The sequence below is a fragment of the Thamnophis elegans genome, chromosome 2 (genome assembly GCF_009769535.1).
Source record: "Thamnophis elegans isolate rThaEle1 chromosome 2, rThaEle1.pri, whole genome shotgun sequence".
Lineage (NCBI taxonomy): Eukaryota > Metazoa > Chordata > Lepidosauria > Squamata > Colubridae > Thamnophis > Thamnophis elegans.
Window position 1 is genome coordinate 57,213,557 of NC_045542.1, and position 12,605 is coordinate 57,226,161.

The 12,605-nt window shown below is 38.8% G+C and overlaps 1 protein-coding gene across 1 annotated transcript in view; it reads right to left on the reverse strand.

Annotated features, from left to right (window-relative positions):
* The window catches only part of TNRC6C (trinucleotide repeat containing adaptor 6C), a 141,842-nt gene that overhangs the window by 100,367 nt on the left and 28,870 nt on the right, over positions 1-12,605 (reverse strand). The window contains 2 exon segments of the mRNA XM_032208885.1: positions 5,609-5,630; positions 8,209-8,305. Of these exon segments, the coding sequence (XP_032064776.1) occupies positions 5,609-5,630; positions 8,209-8,271 (85 nt within the window). The 5' untranslated portion in view covers positions 8,272-8,305.

Here is a 12,605-nt window from a genome sequence, read left to right on the forward strand (position 1 = left end):
AGGGCCGCAACTGGCGGACCAGGCGAACCTGGGCAAATGCCCCCCTGGTCACAGCTGACAGCTGATGGTCAAAAGTCAGCTGTGGATCCAGGAGGACTCCTAAGTTGCGAACCCTATCTGAGGGGTATAAAATTTGACCCCCCAGCCTAAGCGTTGGTGTATTAGCCAAATTATTGGGGGGGAAACACAACAGCCACTCGGTCTTATCCGGGTTGAGCACCAGTTTGTTAGCACTCATCCAGCTCTTAACGGCCTCCAGACCCCGGTTCATCACGTCCACCGCTTCATTGAGTTGGCACGGGGCGGACAGATACAATTGCGTATCGTCCGCATATTGATGGTATTTTATCCCGTGCCTCCGAATGATCTCGCCCAGCGGTTTCATGTATATGTTAAATAGTAGGGGGGATAGGACCGAACCCTGAGGTACTCCACATGTTAGGGGCCTCAGGGACGATCTCTGCCCCCCTACTAACACCGACTGCGACCTGTCCGAGAGGTAGGAGGAGAACCACCGCAAAACAGTGCCTCCCACTCCCACCTCCCGCAGTCGTCGCAGAAGGATACCATGGTCGATGGTATCGAAAGCCGCTGAGAGGTCAAGGAGAACCAGGATGGACGCATAGCCTCCATCTCTGGCCCTCCAGAGATCATCGGTCAATGCGACCAAAGCGGTTTCTGTGCTGTAACCAGGTCTGAAGCCGGACTGGAAGGGGTCAAGATAACTAGCTTCCTCCAAGGCCCGTCGAAGCTGAAAGGCCACCACCTTCTCAACAACCTTCCCGATAAAGGGAAGGTTGGAGACAGGACGAAAGTTGTTTAAGATGGCTGGATCTAACGATGGTTTCTTTAGGAGGGGTCTCACCACCGCCGTTTTGAGCGCGGCGGGGAAGTGCCCCTCCCGAAGGGAGGCGGTGACAACCGCCTGGATCCAGCCATGTGTCACCTCCCTGCTGTTGGCCACCAGCCAGGAGGGACACGGGTCCAGAATACAAGTGGAGGCACTTACAGCTCGGATGGCCTTGTCCACATCCCCAGAGGCAACTTCCTGGAACTCAACCCAGAACTGATGTGGCAAATGATCCTCCTGTGTCTCAGCTGGATCTACTGCGGTGGAGTCCAAGTCCGATCGAAACCGAGCTACTTTGTCCGCCAAGAATTGAGCATAATCCTCAGCCCTACCCTGCAAGGGGTCTCCCGCATCCCTCCTATTAAGGAGGGAGCGGGTTATCCTGAACAGGGCGGCTGGGCGTGACTCGGCGGACGCAACCAAGGAAGAAATATATGATCTTTTTGCAGTTCTTAATGCTCGGACATAGTCCTTGGTGCAGGTAGTTAAGAGTGCTCGGTTTGCCTCGGACCTATCGGACCTCCACTGGTGCTCTAGGCATCTCCTCCGGCGTTTCTTCTCCCGGAGTTCCTCGGTAAACCAGGGAACTCTCCGGGATCCACTGACCCGGAGGGGCCGTAGTGGCGCAATCCGGTCGAGAGACTCCGACGCCGCCGAGTACCAGGCGGCAGCCAGAGTCTCCGCCGAACTGTGGGCGAGGGTATCAGGAATAACCCCAAGCTCCGTCTGGAACCTCAAAGGGTCCATAAGTCGCCTGGGGCGGAACCACCTGGTCGGTTCCTCCTCCCTACGGTGGGGGTTTGGCCTCCGGAAGTCAAGCCTCAGTAGGCAATGGTCTGACCACGACAGGGGTATGATCTCATTACCCCTCAGACCAAGATCACACATCCACTGCTCCGAGAGAAATACGAGGTCGAGCATGTGACCCGCTGCATGGGTTGGGCCCCGAATTACTTGGGTCAAGCCCATGGCTGTCATGGAAGCCATGAACTCCTGCGCCCCTTCAGAGCGTTCACCGAGCGATGGCAAGTTGAAATCCCCCAGAACTATAAGCCTGGGGAACTCAACTGCCAGCTCGGCTACTGACTCGAGGAGCGAGGGGAGGGATGCTGCAACGCAGTTGGGAGGCAGGTACGTTAGCAGCAAACCCACTTGACCCTTGAGGTCCAACTTTATCAGCAGAGACTCACACCCGACAAGCTCCGGAGCAGGGACCCTACGAGGTAACAGAGACTCCCGGATTACAATAGCCACACCGCCACCCCTTCCCTGGGCTCTCGGCTGATGAAGCACCTGAAATCCCTCTGGGCACATCTCTACAAGGGGGACTCCTCCTTCTGTGCCCAGCCAGGTTAGTTAGTTAGTTTGTCTTCCAAGTAAAGGCAGTGACAAAGGGGCTGCCACTTATTTCACCATCTCATGATATAGGGCTAACCTGCCCTGAATATGACCTTTCAATATTCAAAGCAGATAGATCTCAAGAAGTCCACAAACAGCAAGAATGAAGAATTAGATTTGTAGCTGTATTAATTGTATTCCTTCAATGAACAGTTCCACTATTTTAGAGGAAAGTTAAACAACTTAATGGATTTATTTTTCAGTAGACATATATAGAATAATATTTTTATTAAAGGGTTTCTGTATGTTTTGTGGGCTTCTTCAAGCCTAAATACACTGGGTTTTCCCCTATGCTGAATAGTCCCTCTTGTTTTTACCTTTTGACTTATCTACAGTCTCATCGGCATTCAACAATGGGATTTATTGTTAATGACAGTAATGCTGATTTCTGAATTTAAAATCAATCAGGAAGTACTACAATGCTATCTGTGATATATGATGTGCCCACCTTCAGACTTTAGTTAATACATTCTAGCTCCATTCCAAAAATAATATTTTAAAACTAATTAAGATCCAGAAGAAAGTGATCAGTAAAGAAGGAGGGGGGAAAAAGCAAAAAAGTGAATGAAGAAATTATATAGCAATTTTAGATTATCAGATTAGGAAAAACAACAGGAATATTTTAACAAAAGCACATATCTAAGTAATTGCACGAAGATAGCATGTACAAGTACTCCTTGACTTATGCCCATAATTGAGCTCAAAATTTCTTTTGTTAAACAAGACAGTTGTTAAGTGAGATTTACTCTATTTTACTATCTTTCTTGGCACAGCTGTTTACTGCAGTTGTTAAGTTAATAGCATGGTTGTTAAGTGACTCTTGTGTCCCCATTGACTTTGCTTGTCAGAAGGTCATAAAAGATGATCACATAACTCCAGGACAGTGCAACTGTCATAAATGCATGCCAGTGTTGATCATGTGACCATGGGGATGCTGCAACTGTCATAAGTGTGAAAAATGATTGTAAGTTATTAATGTCAGTGCCATTATAAGTTCAAAAAATCATTAAACAAATGGTTGTAAATCAAGGACTACCTATGGTTATGAGTTTAGATGACTATAAACAAAGGTTAAAAAGTTTGATAGACATTAAATATGTCAAAAGCTATAAGTAGAAAAATCTATGAATTTAGCCTCATGTTGAAGGACTTGGAATTACCAGAAATGTGTTTTAATCTTCAAGGAATGGCTATTATCTTCACAGTCTTTTTGCAAGCTTTTAAGCACTGTTTGACTGGCCAAATTATATTATGTCAAATATAATCTTTATTAAAGTAGTCAGATTACAGACACAGAGGCCTCTGCCTCTTTCCCCCAAAAGATTTATCTCTAAAAACATATTACATATTTTTATTTGGTGGTTTGTTCATGCTATCATGAATGTAAATGCATCACTGTAAGCCAGTGATGGTGAACCTTTTCAGCACCGAGTGCCCAAAATGGAAAGCGTATGAACGCCGGAACCCCCAAAAACTGAAGACCACCTGGTTTTCTGGTTTCCGGTGCACGCTGGCCATCTGGTCTTCTGGTTTCCAGCACATGCACGCACAGCGGCCAGCTGGTCTTCACGTGTGCTGGAGGCCTGGAAACCCAAAGACCAGGTGGCCAGCATGCGCATGCCAGCTGATCTTCGGGTTTCTGGGCCTCCAGCACATGCAAAGATCAGCTGGCCCAGAAGACTAACTGGCGATGACACACGTGCCCACAGAGAGGGCTCTGTGTGCCACCTCTGGTACATGTGCTATAGGTTTGCCATCATGGCTATAAACTGTCCCCCTCTTGTTTTCGGTTTAGTTTATTTATTCAAATGAACAGTGTTCTTCTCCCTTTCATGAATGCTTACAAATGATGTCTATTAGTTGTTTTAGAACAAAATAAAAGGAAAAATCCCAGCTTAACAATTCTATTGTCCATGAACTTTGTCACAAGGAAAGGAAGGGGGAGGTTCTTTAGCACATTAACAGTACGTTAATACATACATTTGCCACACAAGGTCTACTAGCTCAAAATGAATTCATGTTCCCTTCATGTTCTGAAAATTCCTGTTTATCTTTTCAGTTTGGTGTAGTATTGCTTAGTCCTAATCATAATTGGAATTTATGATATGAAGTAATGCTGTTTATGCCATATAAATGTTACATTTTGCATTTTTAGAAGATTATGTAAAGTGCAGATCATACAGAATCTCCATATAGGACATAGAATTTGCTATTCTACTTTATAAAAACAGTTGTGGGGACTAGGTGTGTATGTAAGAATCATGGGAAATGTTTCTTTACATTTACGTTAAAGTAATATCTAAGCAATTGTGAAACTTTAAATTTTAAAAAGAAGCTTATTTTCTGCTCAGTTTCCAATTTTGCTTTTTGGACATGGCATTTTAAATCGCATCATCTCAGCTATAGTGATTTGGATGAAGGATGAAGCAAATTTATCTAAATCCAGTTCAGACCTTCCTATGTGATAGTCTATCATTATGATTGACAGTATGTGTCACAAATTAAACTTGGGAAGCTCTCCACACAGTTGACAGAAAACCCAATTTTCTTGATTTATTTGAAGTAGCAATGTTTATCTTAATCCAAAGGCAATGGAACATGAAGGAAAAGGAATCTGCTTATTATGCCTAAACTAGATCTATGTCTCTGAGCTATGACAGGACTAGAAATACTCTTAGGCAACTTATTTAGCACAAAGAACAACCAAGTGGATTAGACAGTATTTCAAAATTTCAAAACCCAGAGTTTTAAATAATAATAATTATTTCTGAATAACAAGAATCAGCCTATTACCTTGCTATTTAAATTGGGCCCAAATACTAGAAAAATTTCCCAGACAATGCTTGAATGCTTTACCATCTGCTTTTTTAGATGCAGTTTTAATACTGTAGTGACCTTTTTAATGAATACAATTTCTCTCTGTTGGTTCTAGAACTACTGAAATGAATGAGCTTATTAACCATTGTTATTTTTAAGAGTTACATGAAATGACTTGGTTTTACATTTTACTGTCTCTTTTTGGACAGGAAAATGATAGTTATTTTTTTTCCTGTTGTTATATAAATAAGCTAGTAAAACCAACACAAATTATTGCAATTTTGCTATCATCCACAAGTTGGCTATGTATTCTGTGTCCATACTTCATACAGTTTAACTATTGTATTGCTAGGATGGAACTGCTATAAAGTTACCAATTTGCTTATCAGCTCAATTAAAATCAGTACCAGGATTCATTTGCAACCTCTCTGTAATCACAAAATTGAATAATACTATTATCATATATACTGTATCATGTTCTTGCTATAATAGTCATGGAAACAATTTAAATCAATATTTATATATATTTATATATTCAATTACCTTTGGTTTTTTGTTCAGCAGCCTGAAAAACAAAAACAATAAAATGATCAGTTAGTAGCCAGTTTTTTTATCGAAGACAACTGTGGAAAAAAAATAACATATAGCTCTAACAATTAGTCACATGATCACCATGTTAATATTGTCTGGCAGGAACAAAGATCAGCAAAAGAACCCCTGAAGATGGTTTATTTTAATGTCAGCCCATATGATAGATATATATAGAGATAGATATATAGCATTTTTACTTTTACTTTTGAACCCTTGTAATATGTAGAAATGGGATTTAGTGTCATGAGGACAAGCAAAATTTTATGTTGTTGACTCTTGACTCTCTAGCTTAGTGGTATATAACCTTGCATTTTTCAGAAACCTTTGAATGTAAACTTCACAAACCCAAGAATTAGGCAATTAGAAAACATCAGGTTGCACACCTTTCCTCCACCACATATATTTTATTCATAACTTCATTTAAAAAGCATAGGTTCAAAACATTTTTGTTACAAATAATGAAAGCAACACAGTAAACATGAGGTAATTTATACTGGCTCTAGTTTATAGTGATCAAAGTAACTTTGCTTTGCCACCAGAAAATATTGAATATACAGTATGTATGCTAAAGTGACATATTATGAAATACGACACTTTAATATATTTACATTGAACTCTTCAAATTAATTACACATATTTGAATAATTATACAAATTAAGTTATAAAAAGAATGTAGACTGTCAATGATTTAATTAGTCTGGGTAATGAAATATGTACATTAGTGGGTATAAACGTGTGTACGGTATATGTGTATACCTACATACAAAGTATAGTTTACAACCATTTTAAGGCAACACAGAAAGGATATAACTACTTAAGTATATCATGAATATTTGAGTTAATAAGTGATATTATTAATATTATAATGAGCATGATTCAGATAGTTTTAAATACACAAAGAACCTGAATGTCTTCAGGGTTCTGGATTCCCTCTGCTGCTTCAAACATCTCAAAATCATCATTACTGTAAATAGAACGCAGAACAATATTCTAAGAGAAGTCTGATGCCTTCTCTCTACCTGTCTTAAACTATTACATTTAAGGCTGTTTTAGATGTTCGATTTTATCATGAATTCTGAGGTAGGATCTGTTGTTAATCAACCAACCTCCAGTGTGCTGTTCCCCCATTGGGGCCACAAGCCAGGTCTTTAGGCACTTACGAAAGGATAGCAGGGTTGGGCAACCTCATATCAGGGGGACAAAATGTTCCATAGGACAGAAGCAGCAGCAGAGAAGGCCCTCATCCTAGACCCCCCCTCCACAAGCTGGAATAATCGAGCTGACAGGACCCACAGCATGCCTACTCTGCTGGCATGAGTGGGATGGGCCAATCCCAGTGCGGTGAGACAGTCCCATCCCTCAAAATGAAGGAAGGGTCTTGGCAAAATCTTTGCAGCATGTTAAATAGTGGAATAAAACTTGTTATTATAAAGAGCAATATTTTTAAAAGAGTAAGAAATTATTAATCCTTGCTTTTAATGAAAAGCAATCACTATAAAATTTTAAGTTATTGCCATGGTCCCTTCAGACAAATCTTCCTTAGAAAGGGGAGAGAGGGAGAGAGAATGAATATGAACTGAGAAAAATGCCTCTCAAGTAGTGTTCATGTTCAGCTCTGAGACGCTGATGGACTCATTCTGAAGTGATCCTGACGATTCAGTATTTAACTCTGATCCCAATATAGACACACAGAATTCAAGCTTGCAAGAATGTCAATGTCAATTCAATTCTAAATGGCAAATAAAGGAAGGAGTGCAGGGGCACTTGGTAAAGTACATTGGGAATAAGGATCTACTTGGCAGTTAAGATCTACTCAATAATAGGTGATCAGTTTTAAGTAGCTGATTTCTTCAACTAGCTTTAATCAGCCAAACTGGAATGTGAATGAAGTTCAAGTTTTTCTAATATTTAAACTTTTTCTGAGACCAGTCAAATATCAAAATATATTTATAATAGTTTAATTTCCAGACTTGGCTTGAAGTACAACTTTCTGAAAAGCCTAATCTCTGACTTGATCTGACAATTTTACCATTAACACTACATTTGCTTTCAGCCCTCTCTAAGCAATTTACAGAGTCAGCATATTGCCCCCACAGTCTGGGTCCTCATTTTACCTACCTCGGAAGGATGGAAGGCTGAGTCAACCCTCAGTCAGTAAGATTTGAACCGCCGAACTGCAGATAACAGTCAGCTGAAGTGGCTGCAGTACAGCACTCTAACCACTGCGCCACCTTGGCTCAAAGACTTTTGTTATGTTTCTGAAATATATAATTCACCTGGGAATTACTTCAGATGGTAATATTTAGCTACTGTTCATAGACTACTTAAACTGTGCTTTAAGAAAAACATTTGATCAGGCCAGGAGGAAATCTGCTTGTAGTAGAATATTGTAGTTTGAAGCAGTAAAAATAAGAACAAATTTATGCATAATGTTTGGTACTTTTTACAAATGATGAAACCTAATTAGACTATATTTCTAAACGTAAGAATTTTTTCCCAACTTACACTAATGAAATTGGCTAAGTGTTAAATTATATAAGATCTTAACAAACCTTTTTCTGAGCACCTTCCTTCTTTTTCTTTTCTTCCTGCTTTTTCTTTTTCTTTTCTTCCATCAAATGTTCCTCTTCTTGTGTTTGTTCTTTTTCCCTATTTATAAAAAAGAATAGAACCTCTTTTAGACAATTATATAAATCAGGGGGGGCCTGAATTACAGTAGACACTAAAATTATCTGCCACCACATATTTAAATTACTTCCATCACATAATTTAAATCAATATCAATTTAAATTAACAATCATATATGAGATACTTCTTACATATTACACTGCTGCAATTTATTTTACTTGTAGTTACTAACTGAACACTAACAAAACATTATAAAACCAGGTCTAATTACACCAGTGTGTTTAAAAAACAAAGATATAAACCAGAATTGCTTCTGTGGCTCTCAAAATTAATGTAGCTCTAAATGTACCTCCAACGTATCTCTAAAACAATTAGAAGAAATCAAAAGAGCTATGAGCAATTCACTGGTTCTAAGGACTGCAAAAAGACTATGTCTAACTCCGCTTTCAAACATTGTATTTAACTTTAATTTTTATGTAAAATCTCTGGGCAGGAAGAGACTAATGGAACTGATTTACCGATTAATGTCTAATATAGAAAACCAAAAGGTTAGGAGCTTTTTGATCACCTTCTTTTGGGAGGTTGAAATAAATATTCTTTGCCTGTAAACATTATTTACTTTTTCCCAAATTAAAAAAATGTGTAATTTTTACAGGCTTCTTGCCAATGCATACCAATTACATGTTCTGTAGTTTTATTATTATTTTATTTAGTATATGGCTGCATTTTTCTTATACCCTCTACAAAACAGAAAAAAAACTGATTAATAAACTTTTCTTCCTATTTACTAAAGACTTCCTTAAAGCATCTCCTTCAACGCTCACTTAAAAATAAATCAGTTTGATCATCAATTTTTTTTTTTTTAAAAAGGGACAAATTACTCAAAAATCCCTAACCTGCATCCAATAGTACAATTTAATTTGGACAAAATTAAAGGATATATGTTCCGGTTTACTGTTTGGGTCTGATTCTTGTTTTGCATATACCATAAAAGCCTAAGTTAAAAAATATGAAACAAAAACCATTTTAAATTGAGATGGGATGGAAGTCAGAAATCTTGGCAAAAATCATAAGCAGATTCCAGTGTGCCGGAAATGTAAATCTTACAGGAAGTGTAAATAAAAAAAAACAGACTGTCTATTGTAATTAGAAAAGGCTAATTTCAAAAGTACAAAATAAAAAGTGGCTGTAGGAAGGATGTGGATTGGAAAATAATTTTAAGAACTAGCAACAATTCATGCTTTATTGTAAACTCTATGCAACACAGTACTATCATTGCTGTGAGAGACTATCATCTGCCAGTGGATTGGATTCTTTGTTCCCCTCCTGCCAGGCACTTCCCAAACCTTCTTTGTAAGTTATCTTTAAGCAAAGTCCCTTGCACAGTCAATTTGCATAATGAAGCAGAGAGATTTTAATAACCATTTTAACCACTTTTATTCTGCATTATAACACACATATGTGTTTGAAAATAGGCAAGAATTTTATTTCCCCCCCCCCCCAAAAAAAACCCCAAATAAACTAACATTGGCAGAAAGATATTTCCTAGCAGCAATGATCCCCCAGTCTGCATTATACTACACCAAAACAGAATTCAGGGAAACCTTAGGTATCTTATAGGAAATACATGAATTTGTATTATCAGATTGGATGCAAAAAGGATACATACTGACAAATTAATTCATAACTTATATTCTAATTAATTTAAATAACATAAATTTGATTTAATAATTGTATATGGATTAAGCTAAATCTTAAAAGTATGCAGAATTATAAAAAAATTCTGCAGAGCATATTGCTAAGCTGCTTTTCAATAGGCACTGCTACAGCTCACTTCTCAACTTTTTCCTGGTTGATAACAACAAAACTCTCTGTCTCGTGGGCATTGTGCTAGAGTTCATACATTGGCAAAATTGAGAAAATAGGCAGTCTATCATTCTTCTGCCAATTTCACTCAGTGTCAAATATCCAGGGCACAAAATTCTGACCTGTTGTGATAGCAGATGAAACTTTTGACCCTGTACCACAGCTCTGAGCAACCAAAATCAATAAACTGTGAATTATGCTGTTATACTGACAGCAGCCACGAACTTAACTATAAATAGGGATTTTAAAAAATGTTCAAAACTCCATTATCTTTTTATTCAATTACAGCTTGATTTTCCAAAGGGGAACACGAACAGAATACAAGGAAATATATAATATGAAACACATTTCTTGTTAAAGATTGCATAACTAAGAATTTTAGGTACACTTAGTTTTATTTATAAAAAGGTATATAATACACAATTTTTTAAAAGTATTAATACACTTGAACTTAAAGAGTTTGGAAGTAAATGGTTAACTCCCTTTAACGTCAAGTGACAGTTTATCAATTCATATATACTATTTATGTGTTATCCAAAACTTTCTAGAACTAAGATTTTGGAAAGAGTCTAGCTTCCCTCAAGAGGGCCAATTAAAAAGAAACATTACAGTAACCAATTCTTTTCATCTTGATATATCTTGAAATGGCTGCTCCACAAGACCATGTTGTCACCAAAGGAGATAAGTGACATGGTCACTTTGAGAACTGATAGGATACATCACTTGATTCTACAAGGTGGCCAAACCAAGAAAAATCAGTGACTGGAATGGAAAGAATTTGACCACTGGTACAGCTTACAATAGCAATTGGGACTGGGATTGTGATTGCTAAGCAATGTGGACATAAAGTGTGACATCACGTGACCGCATGGCTTAGTGACAACAATCCTTGCAATTGTTGGCATTACTAGGTAGATCAAATAGGAAACACAACCAGAACAACTAATTCTACATCACTGTAAAGCTAAAATAAATTAACATATTCACAAAATTTTGCAAGTCTGAAAGCACAATTCCCCCACTGTCTTCCTTAATAACACATCTGTCCTCACTGATAGACTGAGTCAAAAGTTGGGTCTGCCTAGCAACAGGGGTGTGGCTTAACATCATCAGAACTCAGTCCTATCAGTGAGTGGATGATATCAACCAGTCTCAGTCTGGATGCTACCTCCACCACTATGGAGAAGAGCTAATTCTACTTCATTGTAAAGCTGAATTAAATTAACAAATTAACAAAATTTTGCAAGTCTGAAAGCACAATTCCCCCGCTATCTTCCTTATAGCTGGAGAAACTACAGAGTCTTTTCTAAGCCTCTTGTCCTGGCCACTATCCAGTTGAGGGCTACACTGTCTCATATCTAATCATTCTCTAGGCTGTGTTTCTTGGCCAATTCTCCCATGGTCCATTTTTCTCTCCTTCAAATTATTTCCCTCCTCCAAGTTTTCATGAGAAACTGGGCTATGAAAGGTAACTGTGTTGCTGCCCTCTTTTGCAAGTAATGCCTCAAGATCACACAAGGTGACCTATAAATCAGCTGAGCCTATAAAGGTGCCTATTTGCTAAACTGGTATGAGCCTATTTATCTCAGAGAGAATCCTATTGAACCAGCCCTCCAATAAGGCATATGGCATATATTAAAGTATGCCCAAGAGAAGGTTCTGTATTACCCATGCAATTCCAAGTTAGTGAAATAATTACCATGTTTCCCCAAAAATAAGACAGGGTCTTATTTTCTTTTGATCCCCGAAATAAGGTCGTCTGTCCATTGGAAATCTGTTGGTCTCCCCACTTCATGACCTGCCTGTTTGATATGGAAGGAGTTGGTTCATTTTCTATATCCCCTACCTGGTTTCTTATTATCTTATTATCCCCAAGGTAGCCCAATGAATTCCTCCTGTTCATCTTGGACAGCACTTAACTCCTACAAGGCTACTAGATGTCAGAACTACTAGTAGTTGTGTAGTTTTGTAGTAGTTTATTAGGGTACTGATCATGGTAAGTAACGTGGGTGCTGCAAGAAAGTCAGAAAAACTGCAGGATGTCTTGGAGCATGGTGCAGGTTGTGTGCAAATACAGGAGGGCCAGGGGGAGAAGAAAATGGCAGGGTGCAAATGCAGAAAGGTCAGGAGAACTGAATAGAGGGACTTGTGACTTTCTCCGGCAACTTACCACAAACAAAGTAAATGAGTTGCAAATGGTGATCACATGACTGAGGGATGCTTCCAACTGGCATAAGTGTGAACTGATTGCCAGGCACCCAAATTATGATTACATGACTATAGAGGTGCTACAAGAGTTGGATTTTTTAAGTATGTTCATAAGTACCACTCGTACATCTCTATCACAACTTCAAATGGTCACTGAACAAGTGGTCAGACAAGGACTATCTGTAAAATGCTACTACCTATGGCATAAATGGATCCAAAAAAATAATCAGGATAAGTGACATCTGAC